The sequence below is a fragment of the Peromyscus californicus genome, unplaced genomic scaffold, assembly GCF_007827085.1.
Source record: "Peromyscus californicus insignis strain IS unplaced genomic scaffold, ASM782708v3 Scaffold_2__1_contigs__length_46816999, whole genome shotgun sequence".
In the NCBI taxonomy this organism is placed as follows: domain Eukaryota; kingdom Metazoa; phylum Chordata; class Mammalia; order Rodentia; family Cricetidae; genus Peromyscus; species Peromyscus californicus.
In genome coordinates this window covers 26428790-26446059 of record NW_026294540.1, presented here as the reverse complement: position 1 = coordinate 26446059, position 17270 = coordinate 26428790, and the positions used below count along the sequence as shown (strand labels likewise).

At 51.9% G+C, this 17270-nt stretch overlaps 1 protein-coding gene across 1 annotated transcript; it reads right to left on the bottom strand.

Moving 5' to 3' along the window:
- Positions 1-9443: 9443 nt before the first annotated feature.
- Positions 9444-16837, bottom strand: LOC128120655 (uroplakin-3b-like protein 1). Its single transcript, XM_052754808.1, has 6 exons — positions 16756-16837; positions 14329-14481; positions 13933-14152; positions 12647-12723; positions 12294-12402; positions 9444-9799 (listed from the first exon to the last, which is right to left on the bottom strand). The coding sequence occupies exons 1-6, from the start codon at positions 16835-16837 to the stop codon at positions 9700-9702; spliced, it is 741 nt and encodes a 246-aa protein (XP_052610768.1). The 3' UTR covers positions 9444-9699.
- Between the last annotated feature and the right edge of the window lie 433 nt (positions 16838-17270).

Sequence of the window (17270 nt, the reverse complement as noted above, 5' to 3'; positions counted from 1 at the left end):
AAGGAGCCTACGGCTTCTCCACTGTGCAGAGGACAAAGATGCCCAAGGAGCCGACGGCTTCTCCATCATGCAGAGGACCTTGTGATTCAAAGGACAAATGGCTGGGGGTGGACAGATCATGGACGGCCAACAGAAGGCAACGCATGACCTGAGAGGGATTGGGTTCTGACCGAGGGGGTGGGTGCAGGGACCAGAAAATAAAGAGTGCAAAAGTGGAGGACTGTGTGTGAGCCGAGAGCCACTGTCCTGGTGACCTGGGAACCTCAGATCTGACTCTGGGCAGCTCAGGCTCCCCCGAGCAAGAAAATTATGGCCTCTGGCACACTGAGTACCCGCATCACCATACGTCTCCAAAGAGAAGCCCCCTCAGCCTGGGCCACGCTTCCTGGGAGGTACCCACGGCAGGGTGGCTGAGATCTAGAGAGACTTCACTCTCAGAATATCTTCCCTGCCACTTTGTGTGGCCAAGGTGGAGACAACTCCCCCGACTTTACTCTATGGGGTCAGAGCAGGAAGCATCCTGACCGCCCCCCAACACTGGGACAATTGGACCCTCCTTCTAGGCCTCACTCTTCTCTTCCCTGCCTGGCTTCGACTGCCTGTGTCCCAGGACTCACAGACTCCTTGGATAAGTCAGTATTCTTAGAAGAGCCTCAGGTCCAGTGCCAAGAAGGGGGTACAGGACCAGCAAAATGGCACCATAGGAAAAGATGCCTGCCAGCAAATCTAACGACCTCGGCTCCATTCCCGGGACCCACACGGTAGAAGGAGAGAATCGACTCCCACAAACTGTCCTCTGACCTCCACACATGTACCGGACATATACAAAATAAATAAAATCTCAGAAAAAAGTCAACGGGTGTAAATACACCCCTGTCTGAGCCAATGGGACTGGACCACCCATTCTCGCGCTCCTCAGCGATCTCCGCAGTACACTTTGCTCCCGTGGAATGAGACAGTGGGGTGTCTGGAGGAATAGTCATGGCCAGAAGGAGGCCCAGGTGTGCCCACCATTTGGAAATGGATTCTAAGTTGCTCCTGGAGCCAGGGAGACGGTTCAGTCGGTAAAGGTGCCGGCCACCAAGCTCGATGACCTGAGTTCCGTGCCTGAGCCCCACATGGTGGAAGGAGAGAACTGATTCTCCAAGGCTATCCTCCGGGCTCCACCCACCTGTGCACGTCACACACACAAAATGATAATAACGTTTTTACTGCATTTGTGTGTGGTTATGTGTGTGTGGTGTGTGTGTATATGTGTATATGTGTGTGGTGTGTGTAGTGTGTATGTGTGCAGGATATTGTGTAGTGTGTGTGCACACATGCGCATACAGACCATGGCATGTCTGTGGAGGTCGGAGGGAGTCAATTCTCTCCTTCACTGGGTAGGTCTCAGGATGGAACTCGGAGGCTCAGACTCAACAGGAAAATCCTTTACCCATTGAGCTACCTTGCTGGCCCAACATCCATTTTGTCTGCCTTTTCTGTTTCTTGCCCCCACCCCCCGGGCTCAGTGAGGCAGAAGCCAGCTTTTTATGTGAATTTGAGTGTACTGGGACAGCCGGGTCTGAGCCAGCTCAGAGAGTGTCCTCCTGGGAAGTGACTTCAGTTCCCATAGTCAGGGTTAAAAATAGGGACATGACACAGTGAGATGTGGAAAGGGGGGGGGGGGGCACAGATGGAAAAACAGACAGAGACAGAAAGAGGCCACAAGACAGGCTCTTCCCACCCATCTGCGATCAGGATGCTCTCAGGGGGCACAGGGTTCCTCAGACATAATTTCTCCATTTAAAATTGTCATGTCCACGTGGGGCTGGAGGTACAGGTCTTCCATCCAGACACTCAGGAGGCTGAGACAGAAGAATGGCAGGTTCAAGGCTTGGCTGTAGAATGAGTTAAAGCCAAGTCAGGGAACTTAGAGCCCAGTCTCAAAATAAAAAATAGAAAAGAGGGCTGGGGTTGTGGCTCAGTGGTGGAAGCATGACTCAGGGGTGTGGCTCTGTGATGGGGGCTTGCCTAGAATCCCCCAGTGAGGGGCCGGGTTGTGGCTCAGTGGTAGAGCCCCTGCCTAGAATCCCCCAGTGAGGGGCTGGGGTGTGATTCAGTGGTAGAGCCCCTGCCTAGAATCCCCCAGTGAGGGGCCGGGGTGTGGCTCAGTGTAGAGCACCTGCCCAGAATCCCCCAGTGAGGGGCTGCGGTGTGGCTCAAGCATAGCACATTTCCTGGCATACATGATGCCCTGGGTTCCAATCACACATACACAAATACTCACCACTGTCCTCTAATCTGTGTTCCCAGGTATGTCCCTCTGGAATTGGAGAAAACAAAAAGCAGGCTGTTGTAGCCTCACCTTGTGGTGGGTGGGAGCCACTGCCCCTCGCCACCCCTGCACATCCCATAGAGATGTCCAGATGACTAGCAGAGGCTCCCTGTCGTCCCTGGAAAGCCCTCTCTCATCCTCCAAGGCCAAGGCCACACACTGGCGTGCCCCCTCTCTTTGCAGGTCCCCTCGTTATCTCTGTGTGTGATCAGCTGCCACAGGCTGGGCTTTGTGGGCCAGGAGTGCTTTTCTGGGCGTGTGGGGGGGATGTGACACATGGTTAAAGTCTGTGACAGTCGCTGAACGTGGAGGGAAAGAGGAGGGGTGCCGAAAAGGAGGGAGGAAGAGAGAGGGAGGTCGGGACAGACAGGAGACAGGGCTGGAGAAAGGAGGGAAGGGAACAGATGGGGAGGGACTGAATTTGCTTACTCATCAGTGGTTAGGAGGCTGGGGCCTGGGATGGGTCAAACAGCACCAAGGCTTGGCTCTGACAGGGACCCAGGTACTATCCCTTGAATCTTCCCTGGGAACGAGTCATGTGACACCCATGTCATCCTAGGGAAAGTGGCCAGTGGCATTATAGGGTCAGGTACCCTGGATCATAGCCACTCTCAGCTTTTCAGGGTGAACAGAGTGTAAAGAAGCCCCCACCCACCCTCCACACACATGCGCGTGCACACACAAACACACACACACACATACACAAACACATACACACACACATATACACACATACACACATACACAAACACACACACATACACACATACACAAGCACACACATACACAAACACACACACACACAAACACATACACAAACACACACACATACACACACATATACACACATACACAAACACACACACACACACATACACAAACACACACATATACACACATACACAAACACACAAACACAAATACACACACACAAACACATACACATACACAAACACACACAAAAACACATATACACACACACACACACACACACACACACACACACACACACACACACACAATGGCAGCCATGCTGTGCTGGGCTCTCCACGTGTAGCTGAGGTCGACTTTGGCCTTAGCTCCAGGCAAGGTCTCAAGGAAGTGGACTGCATCTCTGTGGCAGGGCTGTCTCTGTGGGAGGAAGCAAGGCACCTGGTCCAGGACTCAAGCCGGCCTGGACCGGTCCGGGGTTTGATGTGAGGACCAGAGGACCTCGGAATGGAGCGCATGCAGGACTCGGCAGATCTAGGTTCAATGGGTCGACTTGAGGGACCGTGAGACTGTGTAGCAGAGTGGATGGGGAACGGAGAACACATGGGACAGCTAAGGAGAAGATGGGGGCCGTTAGCACCAACAAGAGACAGCTGAGGTGTGGGGCTGTCGCCAGAAACAAAATTTTGAGAAAGTCAGTCACGAGATTTGTGACTGCAATCCTAGCACTCACGAAAAATAAATAAATGTAATTTAAAATGAAAACGAAAAACAAGGCTTGGGGATGTGGCTCTGTTATGCCCAGATCGGGACCCCAAAGACAAACCACCACAGACCTTAGGTTCAGAATGCAATTAGCATGGTTTATTTCTGTTTGTTTACAAGCCGAGGACAGGGAAGCTCGATCCAAAGCACTCACTGGTAGTCCTGAGGCCAGGAGGAACTTGCTTTTTCTTTGTGTGGCTAGCTTTTTAAAGGCAAAATCCACAAGCCCTTCAGGGGGGTTGGGGGAGTTTTGCTCGGGTGCAACTCGGATTGGTTTATTTTTATCTCTGTTCTCTTTTAATTGGGTGAGGGTATGTAACCTTTGAATTTACTGGTTGGTGGTTACAATTTATTACTTTGGGGGCAGTCCAGCACAAGTCCTAGGCTTTGTCCTTGAGCCACCATGGGGGCTGGCTGGCCAAGCAGTACTGCACATAACTCTAAGTTGGTGAGGGGCCCCATAAAGTAAACATCTGGTCATGGCCCTACCAGAAACTGCTTGCTCAAGTCTCAGGAAACTGAAATTGAGGCCTGATCTCTGAGAGAAGACTGAGCAGCCTGTTATGGCATCTGCTTGGTCCTTTCAGCTCAGTGGGTAGAGCACTTGCCTAGCATGCAGGAAGCCCCAGGTTCCATCCCCAGCACCCCATAAAATTGTGTGATAGCACACCCTTGTGATTTCAGCACTCAAGAGGTAGAGAGGCAGGAGGATCAGAAGTTCAAGGTCATCCTCAGCTACATAAGGAGTCTGAGGACAGCCGGGGAGACATGAGGCCCTTCCTGTCTCAAATAAAAAAAAAAAAATCCCATTCTTGTCCTTTGTCCTACTGTGTGTCCAGGAGCTTGGCTTCTGATTAGGCGTAGCCCAGGGCAGGACAACAGAAGGGGCTTGTGTCCTCAGGCTCTTTCTGGGGGGTTTGTTTCCCCATCTTCCAGGATAGGTCCTGGCCCTTCCCAGGACTACTGTGTACACCCATCACTCTTGGGGCTCAGGGGTTCCTGCTCGCCCTAGGCCGCCCACACCCCTCCTCTCTGCAAACACTCTCAATTGCTCTTCCAGACAAATGACTGTCTGTTTCCTGCCATGGCGTGGCTCGTTCGGGGCGTGGCTCGTTCGGGGCGTGGCTCGTTCGGGGCGTGGCTCGTTCGGGGCGTGGCTCAAGATCTACCAAGCAAAAGGCTTTAAGGATTACTTCGTTCAACCTTGGCCTCTCTTTCCCTCTCTTTTTTGTTTGTTTGTTTGTTTGTTTTTAAGATGGGGTCTCACGTAGCCCAGGCTAGCCTGAAATTACAGGCGTGCACCTGCACCGTTACATCAGGATTACGCAGTGCTGGCAATGGAACCCAGGACCCCATGTATGACAGACAAGCCCTCGGCCAACTGAGGCCCATGCTTGACGCCCCCTCCCCTTGCCCTTTAGAGACAGGATCTCCTGTAACCCTAGCTGGTCTTGAACTCCCTATATAGCTGAAGCTGGCCTTGAACTTCTGACTCTCCCACGGCTACCTCCCATTCCTAGGATTAGGTGTGTGTTGCCATAACCAGCTTCAACTTCAGCTTTTGACCTGGGTGGAGGGGCGAGGTCTAGACTGAGTAAGTAGGCTATCCAGGATCACCCAGAGTGAAAAGACTGTGGAGGGGCTGAGGGTGTTGACCAGTCTGGACTACGGAGAGAGACCCTGTGTGGTGGTGCATGTCTTTGATCCCAGCATTTGGGAGGCAGAAGCAAGTTATAGGCCAGTCGGGGTAACAGTGAGAGTCTGTCTAAAAAAAGAGAAGGGAGGGAGGGAGGGAGGGAGGGAGGGAGGGAGGGAGGGAGGGAGGGAGGAGAAAATAAGAAGGGGCAAGAGAGATGGCTCAGGGGTTAAGAATGCTTGTTGCTCTTGCAGAAGATCCAGGGTTGTTCCCAGTGCCCACACGGTGGTTCACAACCATCCATAACTCCAGTTCTAGGGGTTCTCATGCATCAGACATACATGGACATCCACGAAGGCAAAACGTGCATACACATAAAATAAATAAATAAAGGGCTGGGGGGGGGCATGATAAGGCATGACTGTACTCCTGCATCTTGGGAGATGGACACAGGAGAATTAGTTCAAGGTTATCTTTAGCTACGTAGTAACTTGGAGACAAGCCTGGGCTACATGAGATTCTGTCTCAAAAACAAACAAACAAATAAATAAATAAAAGGTTCTAGAGAGGCCCAGGGTGGAACCCTGTTTACTCTCTAAGCCTTCCTGCTTCTCCCAGCCAAATTGCTAGAGCTTCCTCCATAGAGGAGCCTTATCTATCTGTTCAGGATCATAAACTACTCAGGGCCATTAGCAGGCACCTGGGAACCCAGCCAGCAGTACCTCGCCTGACTTCCTGCCTCCTAGGGTGAGGCCCTACATGTGGCACCAGCGATCACCCACCCTCCCTCGGGTCATGCTGTCCCTAAACTGCCCGGCAGAAACCTGCTGTTGCTTTTGTCTGGGCACCCTGCCCTTGTCCACCTGGCACAGGTGTCCTGCCCCGTCACCCAAGGCACATCGCTCCAGGAAGCTTCCGCTGTGCGTCTTTCCAACAGCTGAGTGCACTGCTCCCTGCATCCCCGCCCTTGGCAACCAGGGAAATCGTGGGGGCAGAGCCTTACCGGGCATCTGTGGTGTGGAGCAGGGTTGATGATGATACATCCTGTGTGGCCTGGATTAGGTTGCAGGCTGGGGTGGGTCTGTTTTGCTTTGGCCAGAGTTGATACTAGTTTTGGGAACCATAGCTTCATATGTGTATCCTGCCTCTAGCCCCCATCCCTATCTGGGCTTCTCCATCTGGAAGTGTGGGTTGTACCAAGTACAGTTCCAAGCTAAACCCTAACTTTTCTTTTCCTAGATTTTTGTTAGTTAAAAACAAAAACAAACAAACAAAAAAACCAGGGTCTCTCTCTACATAGCCCTGCCCATCTTAGAACTCACTAGGTAGACTGGCCTGGCCTTGAACTCACACAGATCCACCTGCCTCTGCCTCCCAACTTCCCAAGGGCTGGGATTAGAGGTGTGCACCCCCATGTCTTTTAAGTCCCTCAATGGGACTAGGAGCTGGTTAATCTACCTAGACGTGCTGGCTAGTGAGGCCTGGAGATCCACCCACATCAGCCTTCCCAGCTCTGTGATTACAATTGTGTGCTACCATGCCCAGCCTCTTTTGTAAGTTCTGGGCATCACCTCCGGTCCTCATGCCTGCCTGGCAAGCACTTTACCGACTGAACCATCAGCCCATTTTCACTCCTGGCCTTTGATAGGATGCTGGCCAAGCAGGACAGTGGTGAAGGCTTTTTCTGGGTCCATGGTCTCTACTATCTACAGGCTTCTTGTTTACAGGTTCAGTCTTCCTGTGGGCCAGGGAGACCATTGTTTGATAATAGGGACATGGGTAACTCAGCAGGCCTCAAACCCTGAGTCTTCCTTTCTTTTTATTCTATCTATCTATCTATCTATCTATCTATCTATCTATCTATCTATCATCTATCTATCTATCTATCTATCTACCTATCTACCTATCTATCTATCTATCTATCTATCTATCTATCTATCTATCTATCTATCTATTTTTGGTTTTTCAAGACAGGGTTTCTCTGTGTAGTCCTGACTGTCCTGGAACTCAATTTGTAGACCAGGCTGGCCTTGAATTCTCAGAGATCTGCCTGATGGGGGATTAGAGATGTGAGCCACCACTGCCCGGCAAACTCTGAGTCTTGACATCTTACTTGAAAGCTTCTCCCAGGGGAGCTAGGACAAGGGGACAGGAAGACAACCCAGGTGGTGTCTTAGTGTTTCATTGCTGTGAATAGATGCTATGATCATGGCAACTCTAATAAAGGAAAACATTTAATTGGGGCTGGTTTACAGTTCAGAGGTTTAGTCCGTTGTCATCATGGTGGGTTGCATGGCAGCATGCAGGCAGACATGGTGCTGGAGAGGTAGCTGAGTGCTGTGGGATGTTCTGTATGTTAAATGTGTTGCTCTGATTGGTTAATAAATAAAACACTGATTGGCCAGTAGCAAGGCAGGAAGTATAGGTGGGAGGAGAGAAGAGAATTCTGGGAACAGGAAGGGTGAGTGAGGAGACGCTGCCAGCTGCCGCCATGAGTACCAACATGTAAGATACTGGTAAGCCACAAGCCATGTGGCAAGGTACAGATTTACAGAAATGGGTTAATTTAAGATAGACAAACTAGATAACAAGAAGCCTGAGCCACGGCCATACAGTTTGTAAACAATATAAGTCTGTGTGTGTTTACTCGGTTGGGTCTGAGCGGCTGCGGGACTGGAGGGTGAGAGAGATTTGTCCTGACCGTGGGCCAGGCAGGACTGGAGAAAACTTCAGCTACAGCTGAGAGTTCTACATCCAGATCGGCAGGCAGCAGGAAGAGAGAGTGAGCCACTAGGCCTGGCTTGAACTTCTAAAACCTCAAAGCCTGCCCTTTAGTGACACACTTCCTCCAACAAGGCCACACCTACTCCAACGAGGACACACCTCCAATGATGCCACTCTCTGAGTCTATGAGGGCCATTTTCATTCAGACCACCACAGGTGGCTAGGTGTGGTAGCCCAAACACATAATGCGGACACTCAGGACATCAAGGCAGGAGGATCATGAGTTCCAGGCTGGCCTGGGTTTTATAGTGAGACCCTATCTCAAAGCAAGTGGGCATGGTGAGGCACATGCCTGTAATCCCAGCACTTCAAGAGGCAGGTGCATGAGAATCAAAGCAAGTTCAAGGCCAGCCTGGACTACACAAAGAGACCTTCTCTCTCTCTCTTTTTTTTTTTTTTTTTTTTTTTTTGGTTTTTCGAGACAGGGTTTCTCTGTGTAGCTTTGCGCCTTTCCTGGAACTCACTCTGTAGCCCAGGCTGGCCTCGAACTTGCAGAGATCCGCCTGCCTACCGAGTGCTGGGATTAAAGGCGTGCACCACCACTGCCCGGCGAGACCTTGTCTCTTGGGACTCGGGAAATGACACAGTTGGTACCTTGCAAGCATCAGGACCTGAGTCTGATGCTCAGCACCTGTGTAAAAATGCTGGACTCGGGTAGCACAAAAAAACCAGGCAGATAGGCCAGGAAGTGGTGGTGCACACCTTTAATCCCAGCACTCGGAAGGCAGAGGCAGGTGGATGTCTGTGAGTTCGAGGCCAGCCTGGGCTACAGAGTGAGATCCAGGACAGGCACCAAAACTACACAGAGAAACTCTGTCTCAAAAATAAAAAAACAAACAAAACAAAACAAAAACCCCGGGTGCAGCAGCCTGTGTTCGTGATCCCAGGGCTGGAGAGACAGGGACCTCTGGGACTCAGTGGCCAGGCAGCTGAAAGGGACTGGTGAACTCCAGGCTCCCTGACAGACCCTGTCTCAAAGAAACCCAGGCGGGGTTGGAGAGATGGCTCAGCAGTTAAGAGCACTTGCTGTTCTTACAGAGGACTCAAGTTCCCAGCGCTCACACAGTGGCTAACAATTATAAGTGGACCTCCAGTTCCAGGGAATCTGATGCCCTCTTCTGGCTTCCTGGGGCACCAGGCGTACATGTGGTATATACAAATATATGCAGGCCAAACACTCACACATATAAAACCCAAATTAAAAAAAAAGCAAGGTGGAGAGAGAGAGAGATGGGTTTCTACACGCACACATATACATGAGCACGTGTGTGCACGCACATACAAAGAGAAGAGTGGCGGGGTGGGGGAGGTGAACCCAGGTACATGTCAGATAAATACCAAGATATTAGGGAAATTTATTTCTGGTAAGGACTGGCTACTCCAAGCTTTGGGCTGAAAGCATTTCCCCCTAGAGGTCCAGCAACTTCCAGGCAGGCCCCAGCTCAGGCTCAGCCGCTTGGCCCCTGGAGAAAGCCCTGGGAACTTCTCAGGAACTCCGCTCGGCTCGAAGGCTGTCCACCTGGTGGGTGTGATATCGCCTCATGCGAACTTGCTGCTCTGGGCTGGACACAGGAGTTCTCCAGCAGCTTTGGAAATTTGGGTGGGAGAAAATGGGAGAGAAGGGTTGATGAAGGGTCTTAACTCTGCTCCACTTTTGCGTGGATTCCGGGGATGAAACTGACATGGGGAGTTTAGAAGAATAACAGGGTTCTCTTTCATGAAAACAGCCCTGCCAGCTCAGTTTCTAGCTCCCTTGCGCAATGGTTTGAAGCTCTAGAAAACCTCAGTGGGGTTTAGATAAGACCCTCTAAAGTTATTATTATTGTTGTTGTTGTTGTTAGTTTGGAGTTGCGTCTGTGTCAAAGAGCACACATGGGCCAGTGAGATGGCTCAATGCGTGAAGGAGCCTGCTACCAAGCCTGAGGACTTGAGTTCGATCCCTGGGTCCCACACGGTCGAAGGAGAGAACCGACTCAAAAGAGTTGTCCTCTGACCTCCACATGTGTGTTGTGGTACACGCGTGCCCACACACAAAATAAATATATCAAGTGGAACATAAAAAACAAAACAAAACTTTACAATCGGCTCCTTCCTCTCCGTCATTTTGTGCATTTTTATGTGTGTTTATTTATTTTTTATTTTATTTTATTCTGAGACAAGGTCTTATTGTGTAGGCCTGGCTGGACTGGAACTTCCTTATAGACCAGGCTGGCTTTGAACTCAGAGAGATCTACCGGGCTCTGCCTCTTGAGTGCTTCGATGAAAGACCTGTGATGCCATATCCAGCCTTCTCTCTGTCCCTTTGAAACTGTACTGGCAGGAATGAAGATAATCTTTTTTCTTTTTTAAAGACAGGGTCTCATTTAGCCCAGGCTGGCCTTCAACTCCTTATGTGATGGAGGTTGGCCTTGAACTCCTGATCCTGCTGGCTCTACCTCTGAAGTGCTGGAATTACCGGTGTGCACGGCCACGAATATCTGTTTTAAGCAGTGCTGGGAATAGCTTTGTGCGTGCTAGGGCAGGCACTCTACCAACTCTACCGCTGCACCCTCGGCCCAGGAATAAAGAGATACTTATGTCCCTCCCTTTGGCCATCAGACTATAAAACAATGGATCCCATGAAATTCCTCAGGAGTCTCATGCTGGGGAAGGAAAGGGCTGAAGCCTGGTGCCAGCCAGAGGGAGAGTGGCCAAAGACAATGGTGGATGGCCAGTGATGGCCGGGACCACACCTCGCCAGGAGTGCCCAGCCATGCCCATTCCTTACCCTCTATTTAAACCTAGACCGCACGTCAGGATCTTGTCAGGATCCCAGAGATCGACTCAGAGAGTCACTGGGTCTCTTTGTTGCTCTTTCACGTGGAATACATCTCCTTTCTCTACTTTCGACTATTTTTGATTTATTTTATTCTATTACCTTGAAGTGTGTGTGTGTGTGTGTGTGTGTGTGTGTGTGTGTGTGTGTAGAGGCCAGAGGCATTGGATCCCTCTGGAGCTGGAGTTACAGGTGTTTGTGAGCCGTCAGACATGGGTGCTGGGGGCAGACCTCAGCACCAAGTGTAGTACACGCTCCTAACCATTGAGCCATCTTTCCGGCCCCTGCCTCTCATTCTTACCCGGCTGTCTAATTGGCCCGTCCAGGATGGGTGATGGAAACTAGCTTGCTAGGGCTGCCAGCCCCCAGGCTTTGACCCTAATAGGTCCAGTAATACCTTCTTAGTGCCCGGCCCCACCTAAATCCAGGGATCCTCTAAACCAGTGGTTCTCAACCTTCCTACCACCGCGGCCCTTTAATACAGGCCCTCATGTTGCGGTGACCACCAACCATAACATTATTTTCATTTGCTACTGTTATGAACTGCAATGTAAACACCCACTATTCAGGATATCTGTGACCCCAGTGTAAGGGCCCGCTATTCAGGATATCTAATATGTGACTCCAGTGTAAGGGCCGTGCATCTGCAACGGGGTCGTGACCCACAGGTTGAGAACCACCGCTGTAAACAGTATCAATCGGTCTCTCTTGATCACACTCCACTGCTGGTTCCCACGGGTCTGTGAGGCGCGCGCGGTTCAGTTCCTCTGCTGGACACCTCGACTCCCTGCTCATGCAAAGTGCGTCTGTCTCCCGGAGCCTCCCCCGACACCTCCCCACGTCCCTGCCTCCCCTTCACAGAGATGCCTCTCCAAGTCTCTCCAGGCGTTGGGTGTCTTTTCTTCTGGGAAGTTTTGTGCCAGCCCCCAGCACTCCAGCTCTCTGCCTGAGATCTCAGAGCAAAGGCTTTCAGTGGACTGAGCCTGAACGCAATTCACCTTTCTTCCTGGGTGGGTGGGTGGGTGGGGTGGGTGGGGGACGGCTCACTTTTGGAGTGTTTTCTGACTACCCGCTTGCAATTCCACATACTGCCGCGAGGGGGCAAGCGGCGACCGCTGAGAAAGCAGGCCTTTGATGGCGACAAGGGAGAGGGGCTGCAGAAATCTTCGCCTAATCTTCAGGGCGAACAACTTCATCAGACCACAGCAAGAAACGACCGAGGCTACTTGCTGGGAGGCGGGACAGCACCAACCCTGTCCACTCACCAAGCAGCTATGACCAGGACGAGGAAGACCGCTAGCAAGATTGACAAGAAGGTAATGATGATCACAGTACTCCTGCTCCGGGACTCTGGGGCTCCTTGGAACGTCTGGGCTACACAGAAGAGCAAGAAAAAAATTATTTACCCCCGCAAAAGGACCATTTAGGCAGCTTCCAGACCAACTGTGTGCACTGGGGACGTGTGAGAATCGAACAGGGACAGACCAGAGGAGGGGTACAGGCAGAGAATAGGCTAACACTGCCTCCTGATAGGGGGAGACCTACCTTCCCCAGCCCCCGATGTCCCCAGGTCCCTTAGCACCCCCTCTACCTTCTGAGATGCTCTTATGTCCCATACCTTGCTGCAGATAGATGTCCTTGGACCACTCCGTCTCAGCCGCAGGTCCCGTGGCATTCATGGCCAGGAACTTCACTCTGAATAGGAGACAGCATTGGTGGTGGAGTCTCCCCTGGGTCCTGAAACCCTCAGCTCTTGATGCCTGGGATCCTGTCCTCTGGGGAGAGCAGCCTGAGAGCAGCAGGAGTCGGGACCAGGACTAAAGAGCGCAGCCCCAGAGCCCAACAGAAGCTGCAGCTTGTTGGAGCTCTGTGATATGGGCGACGGCCCTCACTGTGTGTGCGGATTGAGATCTCTCCATACCAAATACGAGTAAATCAAACATGTAGTGTGGGGAGAAAGAGGACCAAGGCTAGTCTCCACCTATGAATGCCTGGTCTGGATGAGGGACAATCCATATGCCTGGTCAGGACCTCCCACGGCGGGTGAGGGCTGAGTTAGAATTGCTACTTTAAAAGATGTGAGAAGGCGTGCCGGGCGGTGGTGGCCCACGCCTTTGATCCCAGCACTCGGGAGGCAGAGGCAGGTGGATCTCTGTGAGTTCGAGACCAGGCTACAGAGTGAGTTCCAGGAAAAGCTCCAAAGCTACACAGAGAAACCCTGACTCAGAAAACGGGAAAAAAAAAAAAAAAAAAGATGTGAAAAGGTCTTAAGAGCATATTTCACCATGTCAGGTAGCTCAGCTGCCTGTAACTCTAGTTCTAGGGGACCAGACATATGTAGCTTCTGAGGGAACCCACATCCATGTGAACAAACATACACACACATAGTTAAAAATTTTTTTTAAAATCTTTCTTTCTTTCCTTCTTCTTCTTCTTCTTCTTCTTCTTCTTCTTCTTCTTCTTCTTCTTCTTCTTCTTCTTCTTCTTCTTTTTTAAAGAAAGAAAAAAGGCCCAGTGCTTAAAAGCACTTCTTATTGTTGCAAAGGACCCAAGTTCGATTCCCAGCATCCACAGGAAGGCTCAACACCTCCTTGGGCACCAAGGACATATATGGTACACGGACATACATGTAGACAAAACAGTCATACACATAAAACAATAAAAATAATTTTAAAAAAGAAAGAAGGATGTAAGGACCTGCCTATGATCCCCCAGTGAGAGGGTGGGGGTGTGCTTGCTCCATGTCCCAGGTTCCACCCCAAGGGCCACTAACATACATAAATAAGAAAAGAGGGAAGGAAAAATACTGGGGAATGCAGGCACCCCCATTTAACCTCAATGAACCATCCAACTGCCCTGGGTGTTTGTGCCAGGCAGGGCCCCTCCCCCATCTTCGCTGCTCACCTGTAGGGGCCGGCACCTGGAAGAGGAGGATTACAGCCCCGGGAGGTCGAGGAGCAGTGGGTATCATTGCCAACACGGAGGACTCGAAGCTGGCTGCCAGACTGGCTGTCCTGGTACTGTACCCGGCTGGCCCTCATTGTGAGGTAGAAGCCATTGCGGTCAAAGCTGGCAGGGGCATGTGTGTCCTGTATCTTCTGCGGGGCAGTAAAGTTCTGGGTGGCTGAGGGTGGCACCGAGGGTCAGCCAATGGGGATCACACGGTTCCGTGCTCGCAGGCTTGACAGCCTTTCCCAGCCACGGCCCCCAAAGCACCTCCTGCCCAACTCCCCCTGCCCGCTGTACCTCTCAGCCCCCAGGCCTGTCTGGCCATGTCACAGTGAGAAAGCCAGCACGTACCGTTGCTGTGAGCCACCACCAGCCAGATGGGGTCTGGGTCAGAAAGGCTGACATTCTCAAACTGGCCCAGGGGCTGCTCCAGTGTGAAGGTAGACTGTGTGAGCCTTCCCAGCAGGGTGGTGTTAGCGAGCTGGGGGACATAGTTAATGCTCTCTGGGGAGAGTGGGAAAAGAGACCAGAGGGAGGCTGAGTAAATCAGTCCAGCGTTAACGGACCTGCCTCCGAAGCCCCAGTCCAACCATTTTTTCCCACCACGGTTTTATTAATTGATTAATTCATTGATGTATTTATTTATTTATTCTCTCTGTCTGTCTTTCTATCTCTGTCTGTCTCTCTGTCTCACTGTGCGTGTGTGTGTGTGTGTGTGTGTGTGTGTGTGTGTGTGTGCATGTGTGTGTACACACCCATGTGTGCCACAGGTCAAGGACAATTTTGGGGAGTTGGTTCTCCACCACGTGGGTCCCGGGGAGCAAACTCAGATCATCAGGCTTAACAGCAAGGGTCTTTACCAGCTGAGCCATTTCACCGATCCAAATTTAAGGAATCTTTATGGCAGGTGTCCTTGGGGGGCTGTAGAGCACCTGGATCCCCCCTCTCTTGACAGCCTATTGGGGAGGGGTACTGTATCACTGGGGTGATGGCCAAGGAATGGCAGATGGACAGAGGGAGGTTCAGGAGACTCAGATTCGGGACGTCCAGAACCCTAGGCTGGCTTGCCCAGAGACCCTGGGTGTCTCTCCGACTCAGGTCATGTGGTTCAGGCTCCTTTGTTTGATGAGAAGAAACAAGAGCTGGAGAGACGATTCCACACGCAGTAAAGCGCTTACCTCCCAAGCAGGAGGACATGTGTTTAGATTCCCAGAACCCATGTCACAAGTCAGGCGGGGCACCTGTAATCCCAGAGATGGTGAGATGGGAGGCCGGGACAAGAGGATCCCTCGGACTGATGGGAGGACTGGCCTGGCCCACATGGCAAAGTTCCTGGCCAATGAGAGACCCTCTCCCAAAGAGAATGGAGGAAAGACCTTGAATACCAGCATCCACGGTCATCTGCTGACCTATACACACCCCATAGAGCCACACACCTGTACCCTCATGTGCATATGTGTGCACACGCGCACACACACAGAAAGAGACAGACAGGCAGACAGACAGACGGAAGGAGACAGAGAGAGGTGACCTGCATGGAAGGGGCAGAGGGGGAGGCACACAAATGTCCCCTGGACTGAGACCCTAGCTTGGGACACAGATCGTCTAGTGGGGTCAGAGGCTAGCTCATTCAAAGACATCATGCTCCCTTCTCAGTGTTCTGCCAGCTCCCATCATCTTCCATCCTCATTGTGGTCACATGACCAACACCATCGTGGTCACATGACCAGTGTCTATCCTTTAAATTCTCATCCCTTTGTCCCCTTCTCAGATCTGTCTATACAGCTTCATATGCTACGGGGGACCCCAGGGGAGCACCAACAGCTTTCTCCTGGGAGAAGCTCGGCCCTCCCCTCAGTCCTCCCTGAGTCCTCCCCTGCCCAGGACCAAAGCCACGGTGGGCCTCCAACCCCAAGCCCCTAACACTGGGACACTGAGAAAGATGAAGTGGACTTTTATGCAAGTCTCGTGTCAATTCAGGGCTGCGGGGACGGCTCAAGGGGAAAGCGGTTGCCTTGCAAACTTGAGGACCTGGGTTCTAATCCCCAGCATGCACATAAAAAGGAAGGTGTGGTGACGAACGTCTGGAAGCCCAGCTATGGTGGAGACAGGCGGGTCCCTGGAGACTGACACCTGAGGTGGTCATCTGCGCTCCACATGCATTACCATCTCCACGATGCTTGCTTGTTTGTTGTTCGTTTGTTTGAGACAGGGTTTCTCTGTGTAGCCCTGGCTGTCCTGGAACTCACAGAGATTCACCCGGCCTGATAAGCTGAGTTCTGTGCCGAGGATCTCCTGACAGTTGCCCTCTGACCTCTACACTTGCATCACAACATGCATTCACCAATCCCCATACACACACAGACACACGCGCGCACGCGCACACACACACACACTAAACAAACAAAAACAAAGCCCCTGTCCTATCTGAGAGGACTAGAGTATCCTGTATACAACAGGTAGTTAACATTTGCTTAATTTGAGGGAAGAGAAATGGGGGTATGGAGAGGAGGGGGTTACTCAGGAGCCATTAGTAAAAATGTGGGCGTGAGAATCCCAAAGAGAGAAGCAGCGTTCTCGCTCTTGAGTCTGGGGGGTTGAGGGACAGACGTCCATCTGTGACTGTGTGAGGCGGGCTGAATGCCTTGACATACCCAGAAACCCAGTCCACAACCAAGGGAAGGGGCTCTGGAGGCCCCCCCCAGCTTCAAAGGAAGTCTTCCATCCTCCAGAGGGCTGAGGAAGTGGGGGTACCCCGTACTCCTCAGCTTCACTCACCCAGAGCTGCCCCAGGCTGGACCCGAGTCACCAGCAGCAACAGTGGCATCAGCAGCAGAGACTGTCTCTCACGGAGCCCCATGGCTGGGATGCTGTCCTTCCTCCCAGGTCTACCTGCAGTGTGGCCCCAGCTGCTCTCTCTGGGCTGGGCTGCTACCGCTTTGGGGGGGTGCCCCCTCCTCCCATACAACTGGTTGGACAGGCTCAGGGGCTGACGCTATAGGCTCTGGGGGATTCAGCATCACTCGGGATAGGTCTGAAGAGAACAGGACAATGAGAGACTAACCTCGACACCTGCACCCCACTCCAAGAGGACCTGGGCTGGGAGGGGCCAAGTATGGGGCAGGCAGCTCTGGGTATGGGCTGTCCCATAAAAATCCTGCCTTACCTGGCCACTGGGGCACCTTACAGCCCCCTAGTGAGGGAGGGAGTCCCTTTATCCTCTAGACAAGGGACACAGAAGGTAGGTGTCCCTTCAAGATCACCTAAGCTCACCGGCAAAACCTTGAGGTGGT